The sequence below is a fragment of the Hyaena hyaena genome, unplaced genomic scaffold (assembly GCF_003009895.1).
Source record: "Hyaena hyaena isolate Hyena2069 unplaced genomic scaffold, ASM300989v1 scaffold_1712, whole genome shotgun sequence".
In the NCBI taxonomy this organism is placed as follows: domain Eukaryota; kingdom Metazoa; phylum Chordata; class Mammalia; order Carnivora; family Hyaenidae; genus Hyaena; species Hyaena hyaena.
In genome coordinates this window covers 181783-204503 of record NW_024082340.1, presented here as the reverse complement: position 1 = coordinate 204503, position 22721 = coordinate 181783, and the positions used below count along the sequence as shown (strand labels likewise).

The following is a 22721-nucleotide window of genomic DNA, read 5'->3' as shown; positions in this document are numbered from 1 at the left end:
GGATAAATTTCTCGAAACATATAAACTACCAAAACTGAAACAGAAGCAAATAGAAAACTGAGACAGACTGATAACCAGCAAAGAAATTGAATCGGTAATCAAACTACCTCAACAACCTAAAGTCCAGGGTCAGATGGTTTTACAGAGGACATCTGCCAAACCTTTAAAGAATTAATACTTCTTCTTAAACTATTCGAAAAAGTAGAACTAGAAGGAAAACTTCCAGACTCATTCTATGAGGCCAGCATTAGCTGATTCCAAAACCAAAGTCTTGACTAAAAGAGAACTATAGGCCAATATCCCTGATGAACATGGATGCCAAAATCCTCAACAAAATGCTAGCAAATTAAATACAACAGTACATTAAAAGAATCATTCAAACTTTAACTTTTTGCAGACGACATGATACTCTACATAGAAAACCCGACAGACTCCACCAGAAGCCTACTAGAACTGACAGAAGAATTCAGCAAACTTGCAGGGTACAAAAATCAACGTACAGAAATAGGTTGCATTTTTATACACCAAAAATAAAGCAACAGAAAGAGAAATCAAGACACTGATCCCATTCACAATTGCACAAAAAACCATAAAATACCTTGGAATAAACCTAACCAAAGATATAGGAGATCTGTATGATGAAAACTATAGAAAACTTATGATGGAAATTGAAGAAGACACAAAGTAATGAAACAACATTCCATGCTCATGGATTGGAAAAATATAGTTAAAATGTCATTACTACCCAAAGCAATCTACACATTCAATGAAATACCAATCAAAATTGCACCAGCATTCTTCTCAAAACTAGAACAAACTCTCCTCAAATTTGTATGGAACCACAAAAGACCCCAAATAGCCAAAGTAATATTGAAGAACCAAAACAGAGGCATCACCATCCCAGACTTTAGCCTGCATTACAAAGCTGTCATCAAGACAGTATGGTATTGGCACAAAAAAAGACACATAGACCAATGGAACAGAATTGAGAACTAAAAATTGGACCCAAAGTGTACAGCCAACTAATCTTTGACAAAGCAGGAAAGAGTATCCATTGGAAAAAAAAAAAAAGCCTCTTTAACAGATGGTGCTGGGAGAATTGGACAGCAACATGCAGAAGAATGAAACTAGATCATCTTCTCACACCATACACAAAAATAAACTAAAAATGGATAAAGGATCTGAACGTGAAACAGGTGTGTCTCATCAAAACCCTAGAGGAGAAAGCAGGAAACAACTTCCTTGACCTCTACCGCAGTAATTTCTTACTTGACATATCCCCAAAAGCAAGGGAATCAAGAGCAAAAATAAACTATTGGGACCTCATCAAGATAAAAACTGCACAGAAAAGGAAACAATCCATAAAACTAATAGGCAACCGACGGAATGGTAAAAGATAATTGCAAATGACATATCAGATAAAGGGTTAATATCCAAAATCTATAAGGAACTCCCCAAACTCCACACCCAAGAAACAAACAACCCAGTAAATAAATGGGCAGAAGATATGAACAGACACTTCTCCAAAGAGGACATCCAGATGGCCAACAGACACATGAAACGATGCTCAGCATCCCTCCTCATCAGGGAAATACAAATCAAAACCACACTGAGATACCAACCTCACGCCAGCCAGAGTGGCTAAATTGAGCAAATCAGAGGACTGATTTGCTGGCGAGGATGTGGAGAAATGGGCACCCTACTACAGTGTTGGTGGGGATGTAAACTGGTGCAGCCCCTCTGGAAAACAGTGTGGAGGTTCCTCAAATAATTAACAATAGAACTCCCCTATGACCCAGCAATAGCACTGCTAAAAATTTACCCAAGGGATACAGGAGTGCTGATGCATAGGAGCACATGTACCCCAATGTTCATAGCAGCACTCTCCACAATAGCCAAAACATGGAAAGAACCTAAGTGTCCATCAACGGACGAATGGATCAAGGAGATGTGGTTTATTTATACCATGGAATACTACATGGCAATGAGAAAGAATGAAATCTAGCCATATGTAGCAACATGGATGGACCTTGAGGGTGTTATGCTGAGCAAAATAAGTCAGGCAGAGAAGGACAAATACCATATGTTTGCACATATAGGAGTAGATTAGAAGGAACTTAACGGAGGACCATGGTGGAGAAGGGGGAAAATAGTGGGGGAGAGGGAGAGAGGCAAACCATGAGAGACTCTTGAATGTTGAGAACAAACTGAGGACTGACGGGTGTGGTGGGGGAGAGGGGAGATGGGCATGGAGGTGGGCACTTGTGGGGATGAGCACTGGGTATTATATGGAAACCAATTTGACAATAAACTATTTGTAAAAAAATAAACTAAAGAAAAAGTTTTTCTGTTTGTGATTGTTTTATGTATTTAGGAGCTCCCATATTTGGTGTGTAGACATTTATAATTGTTAGCTCTTCCTGATGGATACACCCTGTAATTATTATATAATGCCCTTCTTAGTCCCTTGTTACTGTCTTTACTTTAAAGTCCAGTTTGTCTGATAGAAGTATAGCTACTCCAGTTTTCTTTTGACTTTCAGTAGCATGGTAGATATTTCTCCATCTCCTTACTTTCAATCTGAAGGTGTTCTCCAGTCTAAAATGTTTCTTGTAGACAGCTAATAGATGAATTTTCTTTTTTTATCCATTCTGCTACCCTATGTCTTTTGATTGGAGCATTTAGTCCTTTGTGGGATTCATTGTTCTGGTGGTGTCTCTAGTATCTTGCATTCCTTGCAACATTTCCCTCAGAGAGTCCCCCTCAGGATTTCTTGTCGAGCTGGTTTAGTGGTGACAAATTCTTTAAATTTTTCTTTATTTGGAAAGACTTTTATCTCTCCTTCTATTCTGAATGACAGGCTTGCTGGATAGAGTATTCTTGGCTGCATGTTTTTTTCGTCCATTACATTGAAGATCTCCTGCCATTCCTTTCTGGCCTGCCACGTTTTAATAGATAGGTCTGTCACCACTATGATAGGTTTCCCTTTGTATGTTAGGGCCCTTTTCTCCCTAGCTGCTTTCAGAATTGTTTTTTGTCCTTATATTTTGCCAGTTTCTCTATGATATGTCGTGCAGAAGATCGATTCAAGTTATGTCAGAGGGGAGTTCTCTCTGCCTCTTGGATTTCAACTTCTGTTTCCTTCCCCACATTGTGGAAGTTGACTGCTATAATTTGTTAAAGGACTCCTTCAGCGCCTTTCCCTCTCTCTTCCTCTTCTGGAATTCCTATGATATAGATGTTATTCCGTTTGATTGTATCACTGAGCTCTCGAACTCTTCTTTCGTGTTCCTGGATCAGTTTATCTCTTTCTCAGCTTCCTCTTTTTCTATAATTTTGTCTTCTAAAGCACTTATTCTCCTTCCTGCCTCTTCAAATCGTGCATTGGACGACTCCAGTTTATTATGCACCTCATTTATAGCATTTTTTAATTCATCACAACTATTTTTTTTTTTTCTCGGAGAGAGAGACAGCATGAGCAGGGGAGGGTCAGAGAGAGATGGAGTCACAGATTCTGAAATAGGCTCCAGGCTCTGAGCTGGCAGTCAGCACAGACCCCGACGTGGGGCTCGAACCCACGAACCGTGAGATCATGACCTAAGCGAAAGTCGGACGCTTAACCGACTAAGCCACCCAGGCGCCCCAATCATCACAACTATTTTAAAGCTCCATAGTCTTTGTAGCAATAGTTTCTCTGATGTCTTCCATGGCTTTTTCAAGCCCAGAGATTAATTTTAGGCCTATTGTTCTAAATTCTTGTTCAGTTATGTTGCTTAGATCTGTTTTGAGGAGTTCTTTAGCTGTCAATTCTTCCTGGGATTTCTTTGGAGGAGAGCTCTTTTATTTATTTCATCATTTTGGTTAGCTTTCTATCTTTTGTTAGTTTTAGAAGCTTGTTATGCACTCTGCACCTGTGAGTGCTGCTGTACCAAAGTAGGCTCTTCACTGTCCAGGGCCTGTCCGTTCAGAAAGTGTTCTTTGAATGGTGACTCTTGGTCTCTCTTGTTGAGACCCTGGCTATTTTATTTTCCTACTCGTAGTGGTATTTGGGACACTCCACCATGTGTACTTTGGCTTCTTTTCTTGAGGTAGCCACTATAAGGTTTTCTCAGCAGACTGTTTCCTTTTCCTCCCAAACTCCTGGATACTGTAAGGGTTCCTATGGCTTCAGGACTTCTCTGTTTGAGAGATGGGGGGGATGAGTGAAATGTACAGAGCTCCCTACTTCTCCGCCATCTTGCCTCCCCCCTCCCAATATTTATTCTTCTAATTCATGAACATAAAACATCTTTCCTTTTGTGTCATCCTCAATTTTTTTCATCAATGTTTTATGGTTTTTATGGTACAGAACTTTCATCTCCTTAAATTTATCTCCAGGTATATTATTACTTTTGATGCAACTATAACTGGGATTTTTTTAAATTTCTCCTACTTCATTAGTGTATAGAAATACAATATATTTCTGTACATTAATTTTGTAACCTGTGACTTTACTGACTTCACTGAATTTCTGTGAAAAATTTTACTTTTTCCTTACCATTCTGGATGCTTTTTCATTCTTCTTGTCTGATTGCTGCAGCTAGGGTTCCCAGTCTTATGTTAAATAAAAGTAAGAGTGGACATTCTTATCATATTCCCGATCTAAGAGGAAAAGCTGTTTTTCACCATTAAGTATGATGGTAGATGTAGGTTTCCCATATATGGCCTGATCATGATGAGGTATGTTCTGCTTTAAAAAAATATTTAAAGAGAGAGAGGGAGGGAGGGAGAGAGAGAGAATGCATGTATTCATGTGAGCATAGGCAGGGAAGAGACGGAGAGAGCAAATCCCAAGTAGGCTCCATGCTCAGTGTGGAGCTGACACGGGGACTGATGTTACTCACAACTGTGAGATCATGACCTGTGCTGAAGTTGAGAATCAGAGGTTTAACCAACTGAGCCACCCAGGCACCTTCAAGTATAACTCTCCTTAAACCTACTTTGTTGAGAATTTTTATCAGGAATGGATGTTGTACTTTGCTAGATGATTTTTCTGCATCTATTGAGATTATTATACGTTTTTTTCCTTTCTCTTGATATGATGTATTAATTGATTTACAAATATTGAACGACCCTTGCATCCCAAATGATTTTTTTTTAAAAGTACTCTTGGCTTCAGTTTGCTAATATTTTGTTCAGGATTTTTCCATCTATGTTCATCATAGACACTGGCCTGTAGTTCACTTTTTTTGGCTGTCTTAATGTGGCTTTGGTATCTTGGTTATGCTGGCCTCACAGAATAAATTTGGAAGCTCTACTTCCTCTTCTATGTCTTGGAATTGTTTGAGAAGAATAGGTATTAACTTTTACTTAAATGCTTGGTAGAATTCACCTGTGAAACCATGTGGTCTCGAGTTTTCTTTGTTGGGAGTTTTTAAATTATGGATTATCATTGCTAGCAATTGGCCCGTTCAAATTCTCTATTATGTCCTGATTCAGTTTTGAAAAGTTTTATATTTCTATAATTTATCCATGTCTTCTAGATGTCCAAATTGCTGGCATATAGGTTTTCATAGTATTCTCCTATAATTATCTTTTGTAGTTCAGTGGTGTCAATTGTTATTTCTCCTCCTTCATTTCTGATCTTCAGTCCTTTCTCCCTCTCTTTTTTTATAAGTCTGGCTAAAGGTTTATCAATTTTGTTGATTTTTTTTTTTCAAATAACCAGCTCCTGGTTTTATTGATCTATTCTTTTATTTTTTTAAGTCTCTCTATCATTTACTTTTGCTCTAATCTTTACTATTTCCTTCTGTCTCCTGGCTTTGGTCTTTGTTTGTTCCTTTATTTGAGATTTTTATTCTTTCTTGAGATAGGCCTATATTGGTATAATCTTACCTCATAAGAGGTTTGCTGCATCCCAAAGAATCTGAACTATTATGTTTCCATTTTCATTTGTCTCCATGTATTTTTTAATTTTTTTCTTTCTTTGTCGATCCACTGGTTGGTTAGTAGCATGTTGCTTAGCTTTGTGTTTTTTTCCATATTTTTCTTGCAATTGATTGTTTTGGTTTCATATCTTTTTTTTTTTTTTGGAAAAGATGCTTGATGTGGTTTTATCTTCTTAAATTCATAAAATTTGCTTTGTGCCCTAACATGTGATCTATTCTGGAGAATGTTCTATGTGCACTTAAAAATTATGTTTTTTGAAAAAAAAAATTATGTTTTTTGATAGAATGTTATGAATATATATGATGTAGTTTTATCTCGTTCAATATGTCATCCCAAGTTACTGTTTCCTTAATTTTCTGTTTGCATGAAATATCCATTAATATAAGTGGGGTGTTAAATTATTATTATTGTATTAATTTCTTCCTTTAAGCCTGTTAAGACATGCTTTATGATTTGGGTGCTCCCATTTTGGGTGCATAAATATTTACAACGGTTATATCTTCTTGGTGGATTTTCCCCTTTATCATTATGCAGTGTCCTTCTGTCTTATTACAATCTTTGTTTTAATGCCTCTGTTGTCCAATATAAGTATTTCTCTCCTGGCTTTCATTTCACTTCCATTTACAAGGTGAAATGTTTTTCCAACCTTTCAATCTCCATGTGTCTTTAGGTCTGACCTTAGTCTCCTGTAGGTAGTGTTTAAATGGGGCATTTATTTTTTATCCATTCAGTCATCTCATGTCTTTTGATTAGAGCATTTAGTCCACTTACATTCAAAGTAAATAACTGGTATGTTATTATTGCCATTTTGTAACTTGTTTTATGGTTGGTTTTTGTAGTTTTTCTTTTTTTTCCATGTTTACCTTCTCTCTTCCCTTGTGATTTGGTAGCTTTCTTCAGTATCATGCTCCAATTACTTCCTCTTTACTTTTTGTGTATCTACCACAGGTTTTTGATTTGTGGTTACCATTAGGTTCATATATATATTATGTATGTAGCGTCTTATGTTATGTTGATGGTCAGTGGACTTTGAAGTCATTTTAAATGTACTAAAATTTTACTTAACCCAAGATTCATATATATATGTCATACTTAACATCCTTTTATTTTGCAAATCTCTTGACCAAATTTTTGTAGATATCATTGATTTTACTGTTTTTGTTCTTTAATCTCAAGGTTTTATAAGTGATTAATATACTTTTATTATATGTTTGCATTTACCTGTGAACTTTTTTCCTTTCATAATTTTCTTACTCCTAATTATGGCCTTTTCTTTCCAGTCAAAGAATTCCTTTTAATTTTCCTTGAAGGATGGATTAATGGTGATAAACTCTTTTAACTTTTATTTGCCTAGGACACTCTTTATCTCTACTTGTATTCTGAAGATAGCCTTGTTGAATGGAGTATTCTTGGTTACAGATTATTTTTCTGTCAGTACTCTGAATATACCATGCCATTTTGGCCTGCAAAATTTCTGCTGAAAAATGAGGTGAAAGCCTTGTGGGATTTCCCTTGAATATAACTGTTTTCTTCTTTTCTCTTGCTGCCTTCAACGTTCTCTATCACTACATTTTGCCATTTTAATTATTATGTGTCTTACTGTGGACCTCTCTGAGTTAATTTTGTTGTGGGCTCTGTGTGCCTGCAGAATCTGGATGTCTGTTTCTTTCCCCGAGTTAGGAAGTTTTTAGCTATTATATCTTCAAATAAATTTTCTGTGCTCTTCTCTCTCCTCTTTCTGGGAATGCTGTAATGTGAATGTTGGAATCCATAGTGATGTCACTGAGTTCACTTAATTTATTCTCATTTTTAATTTTTATTTGTTTGCTATTCAGCTTGGTTTCTTTCTGTTACTCTGTTTTCTAGCTCACTGATCCATTCTTTTGGTAATCATTCCCTCTAGTGTATTTTTAATTTTATTTATGAAGTTCTTAATCTCTGATTGGTTCTTTTTTATATATTCTCTTTGTTAAATGTTGAGAGTCTCCACTCTTTTGTCTAGTCCAGTGAGTGTCTTTTTGACTATAATTTTGAATTCTTTATCAGGCATATTGCTCATCTCTGTTTAATTTAGTTCTTTTGCTTTCGTTTTGTCTCATTCTCTCATCTGGAGCATATTCCTCTGTTTCCTCATTTTGCCCATTTTTTTGTGCTTGTATTAGGAAAGTAAGCTAAGTCTCTGATCTGGAAAGGGGTGGCCTTATGAAGAAGAGGTCCTCTGGGTGTCCTGTAGCATAATGTCCACTGTTCATCAGCACCAGGAGCTTTAGGGGTGTCTCCTAGTGGGTGGTGTGCACCCTACTGTTGTAGCTCTGTTTGCCTACAGTCATGGGCATACCAGGCAGGTTTTGGTCCCTGTGCTGTTAAGGAATGAGTCTGGGGCTACTACAGGCTTGTAGTTCAGCCTCTTTGCCTGGGCTGCCATCATACCAAATAGCAGGGTACTCTCTATTGTCCTCTGAGAGGTTTTCAGTGGTAGGCAGGGCCTACAATCAAACCAGATGCCTGCCCCCATCCATCTATTAGGGCTGCAGCAGCACGGACCTTCAGGGTCAATCTGAAGGTGAGGGTCAACCTGCCTTTCCCTAAGAGGTTTCTCTTGGTGAGCAGGGCCAACAATTAGACCAGATGCCTACCCAGTCTGTCTGACACTGCTTCAGTTGCACTGCTGTGTGTGGTTATCTTCTCCTCAATCCAGGACAGTAGTCACTTTGGAGTGGTGCAGCTCCCCGTCAGGGCTGCGTACAGGGTTTGTCTTGGCAGGAGCTGCTTTGGAGGGATGCTTGCTAAGTGGGAAGAATATCCAGAATGCAGGATATAGTATACGTTGTGTTGGGAAGATAGGTAGAGTGTTCCTGCTAGTTCCTGCAACTGCATGGCTATCTAGACAGGGGAGTGGGGTGGAGAAAAATGGCACCCAACACCTCTTCTGTTCTTAGAGAAATCTCCTACTGATCCCTGCCCCTCCTGCACACATTCTGAGATTAGTAAATAAATGTCCTTCATGTATATCCCAGGCAATTTTCGAAGTGGTGCTTCTATTCTATATCTTGGTGGGGTTTTTCTTGTTGTTGTTCTTTGTTTATTATGCTGGCTATTTAAAGCCAAGGACTTCATTTCTTATTGCCCTTTGGGCTTCCCACAGCTAACCCAGCTAATTTTTAAAGAACTTGGCATTAAGTCCCAATGTTTGTCAAAACTCACAAAGTTAAGCCCCATAGTCTTTCAAAGCCTAATTTTTAATATAATTTATTGTCAAATTGGTTTCCATACAACACCCAGTGCTCATCCCAACAAGTGCCCTCCTCAATGCCCATCATCAATTTCCCCTCTCCACTCCCCCATCAAGCCTCAGTTTGTTTTCAGTCCTTTTTTTTTATGTTTATTATTGAGACAGAGAAATAGAGCATGAGTGGGGGAGGGTCAGAGAGAGAGGGAGACACAGAATCTGAAGCAGGCTCCAGGCTCTGAGCTAGCTGTTAGCAAAGAGTCCGACATGGGGCTCGAACCCACAAACTGTGAGATCATGACCTGAGCCAAAGCTGGACTCTGAACTGAGTGAGCCACCCATGCGCCCCTGTTCTCAGTTTGTAAGAGTCCCTTGTGGTTTGCTTCCTCCCCCTCTAAATATTTTTTCCCTTTCCCCTCCCCCATGGTCTTCTGTTAAGTTTCTCAAGATCCACATATGAATGAAAACATATGGTATCTGTCTTTCTCTGCCTGACTTATTTGACTTAACATAATACCCTCCAGTTCCACCCACGTTGTTATAAATGTCAAAGCCTAATGTTATGGGGACCTGTCTTTCCAATGTAGTTCCTCCTTGCCTGGGTTACCTGGTGTGGGGTCTACTCCTCCCTCTTTCCCCTGTTTGTGGTGTTCCTTCTGTTCATGGTTAGTGTCAGTGGGACTTTGGTTCCAGACAGTGTCTGCCCCTTCTATCCTTTTCAATGTGGCCTTCTCTCTGCAATAAACTGCAAAGTCTATTGTGTCAGCCTTCCAGGTGTTTTCTATGTTAGTTGCACTCATGTGGCTATCTACGTGTTTCCGTGGGACCAGGTAAGCTCAGGATCCTCCTACTCTGCCATCTTCCCAAAAGTCCACCACATACTAAACTTTGAAGTTAAATCTCTTACCTGCCCCAAGACAATGATTTCATCTGCATCAACCACTGTTGACAATCTGTGGGCAATGAAAATAGAAGTTCTGTGTTTGACTGCATCCCTCATGGCACCAAGAATAGTCTGCAAGTTTGACAACAAGAAGAGTAGGAAATCCATTAGGTAAATGTAAATTAAAATAATCATACATCTCTTAAAGGAACATATAAAATGCCAATTGATTTTGTATTATATAAACTTTATACCACTACCAAATATTTACCCTAATGTAAATAATTACTAAGAGGAGGAGAAAATAGACCAACATGAGAAGGCAACTATGACATTATCATGGAAAAAATTATCTTTGAGATAGGCAACACTTCTTTATTACAAAGACTGAGAGAAGGTGGATATTTCTATACATAAAAACAAACAAACAATAATGATGAATCCAGTGGTATCAGGAACATGCTGGTTATGACGTTTATCTGGCCTATGAGAAAAAAAATAAAATGAAGTAGGAATCAAGTAATAGGATACAGAAAATGACAAAACAATGAATAGAAAGATAGGAAACTCAAAGGGTACAGGAACATTTGCTTTTGATTAGTTCAAACTTAGAGAACAGACAGGGCAACAAAGACAACTGGGTATATTTAACTTAAGCAAACTTCCCTCTGAAAAGTATTCTGACTTCTTTATCCATCATTGATCAATGGACACTTGGGCTGCTTCCACATCTTGGCTAATGTAGATAATGCTGCTATAAGCACAAGGGTATATGTATCACTTTCAATGAGTGTTGCTGTAATTTGGGGGTAAATACCCAGTACCACAATTACTGGAACATAGAATAATTCTATTTTTAACTTTCTGAGGAACCTCCATACCGTTTTCCAGACTACCTGCATCAGTTTGCATTCTGATCAGCAGGGCACCTTTGTTCCTTTTTCTTCACATCCTCACCAATACTTGTTATTTCTTGTGGTTTTGATTTTATCCATTCTGACTGGTGTGAGGTGATATCTCATTGTCGTTCAGATTTGCATTTCCCTGATGATGAGTGATGTGGAGCATCTTTTCAAGTGTCTGTCTGCTATCTGGATATATTCTTTGGAGAAATGTCTGTTTATGTCTTCCGCCCATTTCTATAAATTTAGATCTTTTAATTTAAATATACAATGAGAGGACAATCAGATGGCCAACAGACACATGAAATGATGCTCAGCATCCCTCATCAGGGAAATATAAATCAAAACCACACTGAGATACCACCTCACGCCAGTCAGAGTGGCTAAACTGAACAAATCAGGAGACTCTAGATGCTGGCAAGGATGTGGAGAAATGGGCACCCTTCTACACTGTTGGTGGGAATGTAAACTGGTGCAGCCCCTCTGGAAAACAGTGTGGAGGTTCCTCAAAAAATTAACAATAGAACTCCCCTAAGGCCCAAGCAATAGCACTGCTAAAAATTTACCCAAGGGATACAGGAGTGCTAATGCATAGGGGCACTTGTACCCCAATGTTCATAGCAGCACTCTCAACAATAGCCAAAAGAAGGAAAGAGCCTAAGTGTCCATCAACGGACAAATGGATCAAGAAGATGTGGTTTATCTATACAATGGAATACTATATGGCAATGAGAAAGAATGAAATCCGGCCATGTGTAGCAACATGGATGGACCTTGAGGGTGTTATGTTGAGCGATATAAGTCAGGCAGAGAAAGACAAATACCATATGTTTGCACATATAGGGAGATTAGGAGGAAGTTAACGGAGGACGATTCGGGAGGAGAAGGGTAAAAATAGTGGGGGAGAGGGAGAGAGGCAAACCATGAGAGACTCTTGAATGCTGAGATCAAACTGAGGGCTGATGGGAGTGGGGGAGAGGGAAAGGGGGGTGATGGGCATGGAGGAGGGCACCTGTTGGGATGAGCACTGGGTGTTATATGGAAACCAACTTGACAATAAACTATTATAAAAAAAATACAATGGAAGATAATTCAGACATAAAAACTGAAATCCTGCCATTTGCACTGACATGCATGGGGCTACAGAGTATAATGCTAAGTCAGTCATAAAAAGACAAATAACATACAATTTCACTCATAAGAGGAATTTAAGAAACAAAACAAACAAGCAAAGGAAAAAAGGCAGAGAGAGAATGAGACAGAAACAAATCAAGAAAGACTCTTTTTATTTATTTATTTATTTATTTCTGAGAGAGAGAGATACAGCGTGAGCAGGGGAGGGTCAGAGAGAGAGGGAGACACAGAATCTGAAACAGGCTCCAGGCTCTGAGCTAGCTCTCAGCACAGAGCCCAGCGTGGGACCCGAAGCCACCAACCGTGAGATCATGACCTGAGCTGAAGTCAGATGCTTAACTGACTGAACCATCCAGGTGCCCCAAGAAACAGACTCTTAACTATAGAAAAGAAACTGATGGTTATCAGAGGGGAAGTGGTTGGGAGGATGGGATGAAATCGGTAATGGGAATTAAGGAGTGCAATTGTTGTGATAAGTAGTAAATGATATATCAAATTGTTGAATCACTAAATTGTACACATGAAACTAATATAACACTATGTTAACTATACTGGAACTAAAATAAAATTTAAAAAGAACAAAAACCCTTAATGTCATAAACTGAAAAAAAGAAAAGCAGCAAGAGGATGGAAATGGCTACACAGAGAGCAAAGTTGTCACTTGATGACAATGAGATAAAGCTGAGAATGATACATCTAGCTCCATTTCCCCTTACACTAGAAGGAAGGAGAGCTTCCTCCCAACACCTCTGGCCTTTCTTTCTTTTTTTTTTTTAATTTTTTAAAAATGTTTTATTTATTTCTAGGAGAGGGAAAGACAGCGCGAGCAGGGGAGGGTCAGTGAGAGAGGGAGACACAGAATCTGAAGCAGGCTCCAGGCTCCGAGCCGGCAGTCAGCACAGAGTCTGACGCGGGGCTCGAAGCCACGAACCACGAGATCATGACCTAAGCAAAAGTCGGATGCTTAACCGACTAAGCCACCCAGGAGCCCCACCTCTGGCCTTTCTTGAACACAAGCATTCTATACAGGGCACATTAAATTGGCACAAGTTTTTAGAATCCATTTTTCCCCAAAATATACAAGATTCAGAAGAAATGGGCCAAATTCCCCAGTTATAAACAGAGGGAATAACTGAGACACTGGCCCTGAATAGTCAACAGAGTGAACCTAACTGAATAAAGAGCAAAAGACATCAGGGAAATACAAATCAAAACCACACTGAGATACCACCTCACGCCAGTCAGAGTGGCTAAAATGAGCAAATCAGAGAACTCTAGATGCTGGCGAGGATGTGGAGAAACGGGCACCCTCCTACACTGTTGGTGGGAATGTAAACTGGTGCAGCCCCTCTGGAAAACACTGTGGAGGTTCCTCAGGAAACTAACACTAGAACTCTCCTATGACCCAGCAATAGCACTGCTAGGAGTTTACCCAAGGGATACAGAAATGCTGATGCATTGGAGCACATGTACCCCAATGTTCCTAGCAGCACTCTCAACAATAACTAAAACATGGAAAGAGCCTAAGTGTCCATCAAAGGACAAATGGATCAAGAAGATGTGGTTTATCTATACCATGGACTACTACATGGCAATGAGAAACAAGGAAATCTGGCCATGTGTAGCAACATGGATGGACCTTGAGGGTGTTATGCTGAGCGAAATAAGTCAGGCAGAGAAGGACAAATATCATGTTTGCACGTATAGGAGGATTAGGAGGAACTTAACTGAGGAACAAGGGGGAGAAGAAGGGGGGAAATGGTGGGGGAAAGGGAGAGAGGCAAACCATGAGAGACTCTTGAATGCTGATAAAAACTGAGGACTGATGGATGTGGGGGGGGAGGGGAGGATGGACATGGAGGAGGGCACTTGTGGGGATGAGCACTGGATGTTATGTGGAAACTAATTTGGCAATAAACTATTTTTAAAAAAAAAAAAAAAAAAAGAATAAAGAGCAAAAGGAAGGAAACAGGAAAGAAAGTATTCTGTCTTCTTAATGAATTCTGGAAAACATTTTTTATTACAGTATAATTAACAATGTTATATTTATTTCAGGTGTATGACATAATGATTCAATAATTTTTTTCTTTTTTGAAAGTGAGAGCACAAGCAGGGGGAGGGGCAGAAGGAGAGAGAGACAGAGAGAGAATGAGTCTTAAGCAGGCTCCATGCTCAGCACAGAGCCCAATACAGGGCTCGATCCCACAGCCCTGATCATGACCTGAGCTGAAATCAAGAGTCAGATGCTCAACCAACTGAGCCACTCAGGCAACCCTGATTCAATAATTTTATACACTATTCAGTGTTCATCATGATCAGTTAATCCCCTTAATCTATTTCACCCAATCTCCCACCAACCTCCCTTCTAACAATCACTAATTTATTCTCTGTATTTAAGAATCCGTTTGCAAAACACATTTTTGTTCACTGCCTTTAAAGTATAAGAGAGTTGTGTATATATTCAGTTATACTTGGAAACCTGGATCTAAGTATAGCTAGCAGGATGGAAATCGCAGTGTGAGGTTGGCCATATACCCAATGGGTCCTTAAAGACATTTCTAAACACTGTATTTATTAAAGGAATAAAATGGTCAAGAATAGATGGTTACCCAGAAGTGAAGACTAGGGAAGACTGAAAATTAAGTGCAGGGTCAATTTAAGAAAAATTGTGATGTCTATGGACTCACTCTCCTTATTCTCAAGAACTTTTTAAAAAGGCTCATTAAAATTTACCAAATCTTCTAGTAACTCATTCCCTTGGTGGGGAGTTGTCTACTAACTCTTATTGAGTTATGATCTAGAAAATAATGAAGCTACATGACTCAAATAATGACTGTCAGGACTTATAATTTGTGGTAAATATGAATGATACATTTTTACGTATACAGTTCTTGTAAGCAGATTCCTATTACCCCTATGAATGGAGTGTGGCCTTGCTTAAGGTTCCCTTATTTTCTTAAAATATTTTTAATGTCTTGTTGCTACACATGGCCTCCTGAGGAACCTCCACACTGTTTTCCAGAGGGGCTGTACCAGTTTACATTCCCACCAACAGTGTGGGAGGGTGCCTGTTTTTCCACATTCTCGTCAGCATCTAGAGTCCTCTGATTTGCTCATTTTAGTCACTCTGACTGGCGTGATTTGGTATCTCAGTGTGGTTTTGATTTGTATTTCCCTGATGAGGAGGGATGCTGAGCATCGTTTCATGTGTCTGTTGGCCATCTGGATGTCCTCTTTGGAGAAGTGTCTGTTCATATCTTCTGCACTGGGTGTTATATGGAAACCAACTTGACAATAAACTATTTGTAAAAAAAATAATAATAAATAAAAAAATAAAAAATATTTTTAATGTCTTTATTTCTGAGAGAGAGAGAGGGAGAGAGAGAAAGAGAGAGAGAGAGAAAGAGAGGAGCAGGGGAGGGTCAGAGAGAGAGGAGGAGACATAGAATCTGAAGCAGGCTCCAGGCTCTGAGTTAACTGTCAGCACAGAGCTCGACATGGGGCTCAAACTCACAAACCGTGAGATCATGACCTGAGCCAAAGTTGGGCGCTTAACCAACTGAGCCACCCAGGTGCCCCTTAAGATTCCCTTTAAATATAACAAATCCTCATGCTAAACAAGCCACTTAGATGTTAAACTGTTTTAAACATATGGCAGATCGAATTATATGCCCTGAAACTTAACTACATATGGAAATACTATGCCATATATGCTGTAAAGCTGAAATTAGGCCTATCCTTCAACACTAGGTTTTTACTACATATTCGAGTAAAATGTAGGTGAATGGAGATAACTGACAGATAACATTTGCCTATTTTCAGTTCTAGATTAAGGGGATCCATTCATGAAATTGTCTTTATTATTAAGACTTTTATATTTAATGCAAAGATGTTATGAAGTATAACGTAGTTGCTAGGTAGTACCATGATATCAAGCGTCACAACATCTTGGTGTTGCAAAACCTTTTTTGTGAAATGAATATAAATTTATACTATCACCACAGGGTATGTGTGCCTGACTTGTACTATCAGTGAGTTGCTCCATGATAAGTTAAAGACTTTCTGGTGTATACTATCACAATAATTTACACGACCTGCTTTCATGAGTGTTAAGAGGTAATAGAAAGACTAAAACATTTTTTCTTTGTCAGCAGATTAGGCAATTCTCTTACAAGCTTTTCAAGATGCAAGGATAATACAACAATCACATGGTTCTAAAAGGAGACACTTTTACAAATGGACTTAACAATGTGATATCAATGCAATCTGGCATTCTTGATAGTTAGCAACACTTGCTATATAGGGGAAAAGGGCCAGGTATTTTGCTCTATAGTACCTCCTACTGAAGTTCATTCAAAATACAAAAGAATGTAACCATTTTACTGAAACTTCCAAGGAGAAAAGTTAAGCACTGAGAATTGAAGAGCATGGCATTTTCATTATCATTTACCTCTTCAGTAATTGAATCTAATGATGAAGTGGCTTCATCATAGAGAATGACTGGGGGGTCCTTCAAAATGGCTCTTGCAATTGCTACTCTTTGCTTTTCTCCTCCTGGTAAAGAAAAATTTAGTTTAAGGATATATAACATAAAGACATTTTTTGTTTCTAATATTTCCACTGATCATAACCACCAAGTAATGGCCTTTAACATTTACCTCTACTCTGATCACTGTTCATTTTACTCAGTTGTAAGAGTCTAATAAGTTCATATATATGATATTCTTTGACAAACTATACACCCTGCTCTGGAACATAAATGTAATTCTGGATTCTGACACTGTGGCAGGTGAAGAGAAAAAGGAGAAGTAACAGCTCTGATTCCACAATTATTCCTCTCACCATAAATATGCTCATTATATAATATTACTTTACATTACCTTATATTACTTCCCAGTGGACAGCATCTCAGAACAATTTCAATATTAGAGAATTGACAAAGACAAAACTAAATTCAGTATCTGAAATCTGGAAACTTGGAAGACATGAAACTATGAATATCTTGGGGCGCCTTGGTGGCTCAGTTGCTTAAAGCATCTGACTCTTGATTTTGGCTCAAGTCATGACCTCATGGTTCGTGAATTTGTGTCCTACATCAGACTCTGCGCTGACAGCGCTGAACCTGCTTGCATCTCTCTCTCTCCCTCTCTCTCTGCCTCACCCTTGCACCCCACCCTTCAAAACAAATAAATATAGAGGCACCCGGGCAACTCAGTTGGTTAAACATCTGATTCTTGGTTTCAGCTCAGGTCATGGTCTCATGATTCACGAGTTCAAGCCCTGCACTGGGCTCTGTGTTGACAGCACGGAGCCTGCTTGGGATTCTGTCTTCTTTCTCTGCCCCTCCTCTGCTCACGCTCTCTCTCAAAAATAAACAAACACTTAAAAGAAAACTTAAAACAAAGAAATAAATTTATTTCTTAACAAAAAAGTACCATTCAGCCAGTATTATTCTCAAGGATTTTTTCTGGAAGATATTATTTTCATAGCACCCTTCAAAGTTAAGTATATATACCCTTATATACTCAATACCTCTTATTTCACCTTAGGAAAGCAGAATTTTAAAACAGAAAAGAAACAGGTTTCCTGATTTGCTCAAGGTCACAGAGCAAATTCCAGTGGAATCTGGACTAAATCTGACTCCCAATCCAATGCTCTTCGTATCATAATCTGCAAGCTTGTATTTATTCCTAAATATACTCTAGTGAAAACAAAACAATCTTTTCTTCCTTCAATGGGACTCCAGTAGGTCTAAGGTCATCAATCATACACAGAATTATAGTTGGAAGTATAGAAGATGATGCTTTCCTGAATATGCTCCCCTGGGCTTCTATTCCATTATCCATTAATTTATCAATGTCTGAACAAACTTGTATTTTTCAGCTTTAGTAATCTCTTCAGGAAGCAAGCTCCACCTACTTATTATCTGGTACACCAAATATTGTTTTATTTCTTCTGCAATTATTATTTCCAACCAGTAAAGGGAGCTCCTTATGTCTAAGTGCATAAGTTTATATTTATACTATCCACATTCTTTCCCATTCAGTAAGATCAAAATTCTCCTACCAAAGCAGGCATCATACCAGAACTATCTGCTTACCCACCTAGCAATTCAGTAGCAGGAAGCTCCTAAAAGAAGTAGATACTCAGAGGAAGGACTAGTTTAGACCTGCCTCAGAAATTTCAAGTGCAAACACCAACCCAGTTTCAATTTTATTCAATAGAATTTTGGAACTTGGAGAAGAAACATTTGTTTGTTACCTACCATAAGTATTAACATAGACAGTAAATAATACAAATGCTTATTTAGAGAAGTCTAGCTGTAAGACAATGGGTATTATAAGGCAATGGGTACTTTTTAAAAATTAGAAAAAAACAGGGGCACCTGGGTTAAACATCCAACTTGAGCTCAGGTCATGAACTCGTGGTTCATGAGTTCAAGCCCAGCACTGGGCTCTCTGCCGACAGCTCAGAGCCTGAGGTCTGCTTCAGATTCAGTGTCTCCCTCCCTCTTTGCTCCTCCCCCACTCACTCTCCGGCTCTCCCTGCCTCTCAAATATAAACATAAAAAAAACAAAAACAAAAAACTACAAACCAACCTAACTTGAAAACAATCTTTGCTTAAGATTTCCTAAACCTAGATCAAAACTTTCTAATGGACTGCAAATTCCTTGAGGGCAAGCCCCTTTTTGCTTCATCCTTTTAACTCTCAAATCATTTAGCATATTAGCTTGTACGTAGTATGTACCTAATCAATGTTGTGAATAAATGAAGCCAGTTTATAATGAAAAGCAATGGGGATTCATTAAAATTTATGCAGAGTATTCTTCATTTTCTTTTTGCCTCACCTCCATCCCTAATCTACACATTTCCTCCCTAAATTAAACTATAATGGAGAATAAATGTAAAGAATATAGTGTGTATATGGGTTAGAGTAATACTTTCAGGTATTAGGATAGCATTACACTTCTGGAATTCAAATAATTTGGGGTGAAAAAATATGTATAAACACTTAGAAGAAACGTACAAGCCCCCGAATTTACTTGACCACTGAACCAATGAGGACATGAAAATGAAGGTAGTTATAAAGACACTACAGCAGTTAAGTATATCAAATGTAAGGAAGTCTAAAGCATTGAAAACATGAAAAGGAAATTATGATGAGATACCCTATTTACTATCAAATTACTTTTCCCTATTCTTACTACTTTCTCAGGTGGATAATGGTCTTGGCTTTCCTTTAATATTAAAATTATGGATGATAAGTTAACACTGATCTGAGCATGTATCAGTAATCTACTATTAAGTACTTAAAGTATGCAGCTGTAAGTGAAAACAAAAATAATTGCATGACTTGAGAAGTTATTTCCAGCATATTGAATTATTTGCAGTGATGGCTAAGACCTTGTTGAAAGTGATGGGATGAGCACTAGGTATGTACTCTGTCATTACATTTTCTAGAAAATGGCTCTATACAAGTGGAGGGGCAGATCTAAAATCTCTGATTACCTGAAAGTTTGAGTCCTCGTTCCCCTACTTGTGTGTCATATCCATGTGGCATTCGAAGAATTGCATCATGGAGTCCAGCTAATTTTGCCACTGCATACACTTCCTCAGGTGAAGCATGGATGTTTCCATATAAGAGGTTGTAGTAAATGGTGTTGTGGAAGAGGACAGCATCCTGGAACAGATTTATATATATATATACATATACATGTATGTTCATTACAAAAAATTCAAACAATTTAGTAAAGACATAAAGAGTAAAATATGATAACCCCTTTATAATCCTTCTCATCTCTGCAATTTAATTTCCCTCCCCAGCACTAATCACCAAGAACAATGTGTTGAGTATCAGTCCAGATTTTTGATGCATTTATATGCCATACATTTTTTCCCACATAGGGGAGTTATACTGTATCTATATCTATAAATATATAATTTTATAAATTGCTTTCTTCACTTAACATACCTTGGAAATTGTTCACATCAGTAATGCTACCTCATTCTTTTTAACAGTTGTATGACACTAACAATGTATTTATTTATTTCTCTATTGCTAGACATTAATGTAGTTTCCAAATTTTAGCTACTACAATGTTGGAATGAAATATGATTGCATATAGGACTTTGTGCACTTGTGTATTTCTGTAAGAATGATTCCTAGGAGTAGACTGATGAGTTAAAAGAGAACTATCCTTTGACAGTACTACCCAACTGTCTCCTAAAATACTCCAACAGTATACACACTTCAGCCCATAATTTATGAGTTTGTCAGGTTCCTGTATCCTCAACAGGCCTCCATATTAATAAGTTTCAGTTGTTGCTACTTTTGTGGGTAAAAAGTGCTTTTTGTTTAAATTAGCACTTCCCTAATTACTAATGACACCGAATATGTTATATATTTCTCAGAAGCTTTTAAACCGGGCACAGAAAACAAAGGATTTATACATTATAGGTATTTTTTGGAGAAAGTTCACTGCAAGCATTCATTTGATATTTCATCTTATTCTGATATCGCACACTAAAGCTAATTTACTTAAAGTAAATATCCATCTCCCACTTTTCTTTCAGTCTCTAAATGGTTGGAAGGCAACAATAAAATGAAATAAAATCCATTAGTTTACCTTAACCAAGATAATTAAGATCTTTAATATCACAATCAGCCCCAGAGTTTCAGATTTTACTTCAAATAATATTTTAATCATTTTAAGCCAACTACTAATATAAAATGTTCTTATATTGAGATGGTACTAAACCTAATATGCTTGAAGTTCTATAAAGAGAAAATACTTATTTTTAAATATTTTATATTTAGAAAAGAGTTAATAAATGCTAACAGGAAACTTTGAAAATTAAAAAAATATAGTAAAAAATTTTAATTAAATAATCCGTAATCCTACCATGTAGCAATAAGTGTTAACATTTTGTTGTATTTTTTCCTTTTTTCTCTACTTACATGTATTCATTTAATATTATAAAATTGAGATTTTATATTTTGCTTGGTATCCTCTTTTTCAACAAACTTTTACCTGAGTATTTTTCCATGACACTCAGTATTCTTTACAAACAGTATTCTTTATATAAATGGCTATATGACATTTGATTCTATGGTGATAATTTAACCATCTACTTATCGTGTTGGATATTTACACTGTTTTCAACTTCTGTTATTATAAATATGTTTTCAATTTGATATTACGAATAATGCTGTAATGAACATTTTTACATATAAAAATATGTTCACATCTCTGTTTATTTCCTCACTAAAACTCCCTAGAGACAGAATTATTGGAATAAGGGGTTTGAATACTTTTTTGGCTCTTGCTTCTTGTCCGGAAAGCTGTATACTTCTACCAGCCAAACACCAGACCTGCCATTTCACACAGACTTGACCAAACTGGACATTATGAATTCTAAAATCCTTGCTTGACAGGTGAAAAATGGTATCCCATTGCTGATTTAATTTATATTGGTTAAGGCCTCCAGTGAGGATCAGCATCTTTTCTTTATCAACCATGTGTATTTTCACTTGATATACAGTTTAGGTTAGTGTTTCTTAACATGAAGTCTATGAATTAATTATCTGTATCAGAATCACATAGGAAGGAAGCATACTAAAAACTGCAGGGTTCTGGGCCCCACAGAGCCTTCCTAAATCACAACTAAGGTATGTGAAAGAGCTGAAATTTCAATAATCTCCCTAGGCAATTCATGAACACTAACATTTGGGATTCTCAGTGAAAAAGAGGAAGGACAGGGCAGAGTGGCATGTGTCAGATCTCTTGGAGACCTTTTATAAGCTACATATCCCTGTCTGATCCCTTTCTTATAGTTATCCTAGGAATTTAATTCAGATTCTAGGCTGAAACTAGTTTCCAGGTCTCTCTGTTGGCTTTTAGCATAAGAAAAATTCACATCCTATAAGGCATCCTTGTCTTGGATTTTGCTTGGAATTTATCTTTCCCCCTAAGGTCATTCAACAAATACTTGCTAAATGCTTACTATGGGTCAGGCACTGCGGGTGGTTCTAAGAGGACAGTGGTAAACAAGGCATAAACATGGAATCAGATTATCAAACTGCTTTTCTAAGTTTCATAAATTCACTACGTTGGAGCGCCTGGATAGTTCAGTCAGTTAAGTGTCCAACATCAGCTCAGGTCACAATCTCACAGTTCTTGAGTTTGAGCCCCCAAACTGGGCTCTGTTATGACAGCTCAGAGCCTGGAGCCTGCTTCAGATCTGTGTTTCCCTCTCTCCCTGCCCCTCCCCCGTTCATGCTCTGTCTCTCTCTCTCTCTCTCTCAAAAAAATAAATAAATAAATAAATTATCAAAGAAAACTTAATAAATAAATAAATTCACTATGTCAAGAACTGTTCAAAATTATAGTAATAGTTTTCATTTACTGAGCAATTACATGATGGACACTGTGCTTAGTGCTTTATAGATATTATCTTTAATCTATAAAAATTCTATCCCATAACACAGATGGTTATTATGCTTACTTTAAAGATAAATAAACTGAGGACCAAGACGACAGAACTTGTAAGGGTTAGAACTAAGATTAGAATCTAGATCAGTCTGACTCTAGTCTGGGCTTTTTCCATTATATTATGCTATCTTTCTAAGACTTGAAAATTTTTT

At 37.7% G+C, this 22721-nt stretch overlaps 1 protein-coding gene across 4 annotated transcripts in view; it reads right to left on the bottom strand.

Moving 5' to 3' along the window:
• The window catches only part of ABCB7 (ATP binding cassette subfamily B member 7), a 158108-nt gene that overhangs the window by 5728 nt on the left and 129659 nt on the right, over window positions 1-22721 (bottom strand). For 3 of the 4 annotated variants that reach the window (XM_039224678.1, XM_039224680.1, XM_039224679.1), the window contains 3 exons: window positions 19586-19757; window positions 16527-16630; window positions 10065-10172 (listed from right to left, as the gene is read on the bottom strand). In XM_039224678.1, the coding sequence (XP_039080609.1) occupies window positions 10065-10172; window positions 16527-16630; window positions 19586-19757 (384 nt within the window). The remainder of the gene's footprint in view (window positions 1-10064; window positions 10173-16526; window positions 16631-19585; window positions 19758-22721) is intronic. The other variant, XM_039224681.1, reaches the window with a different exon arrangement.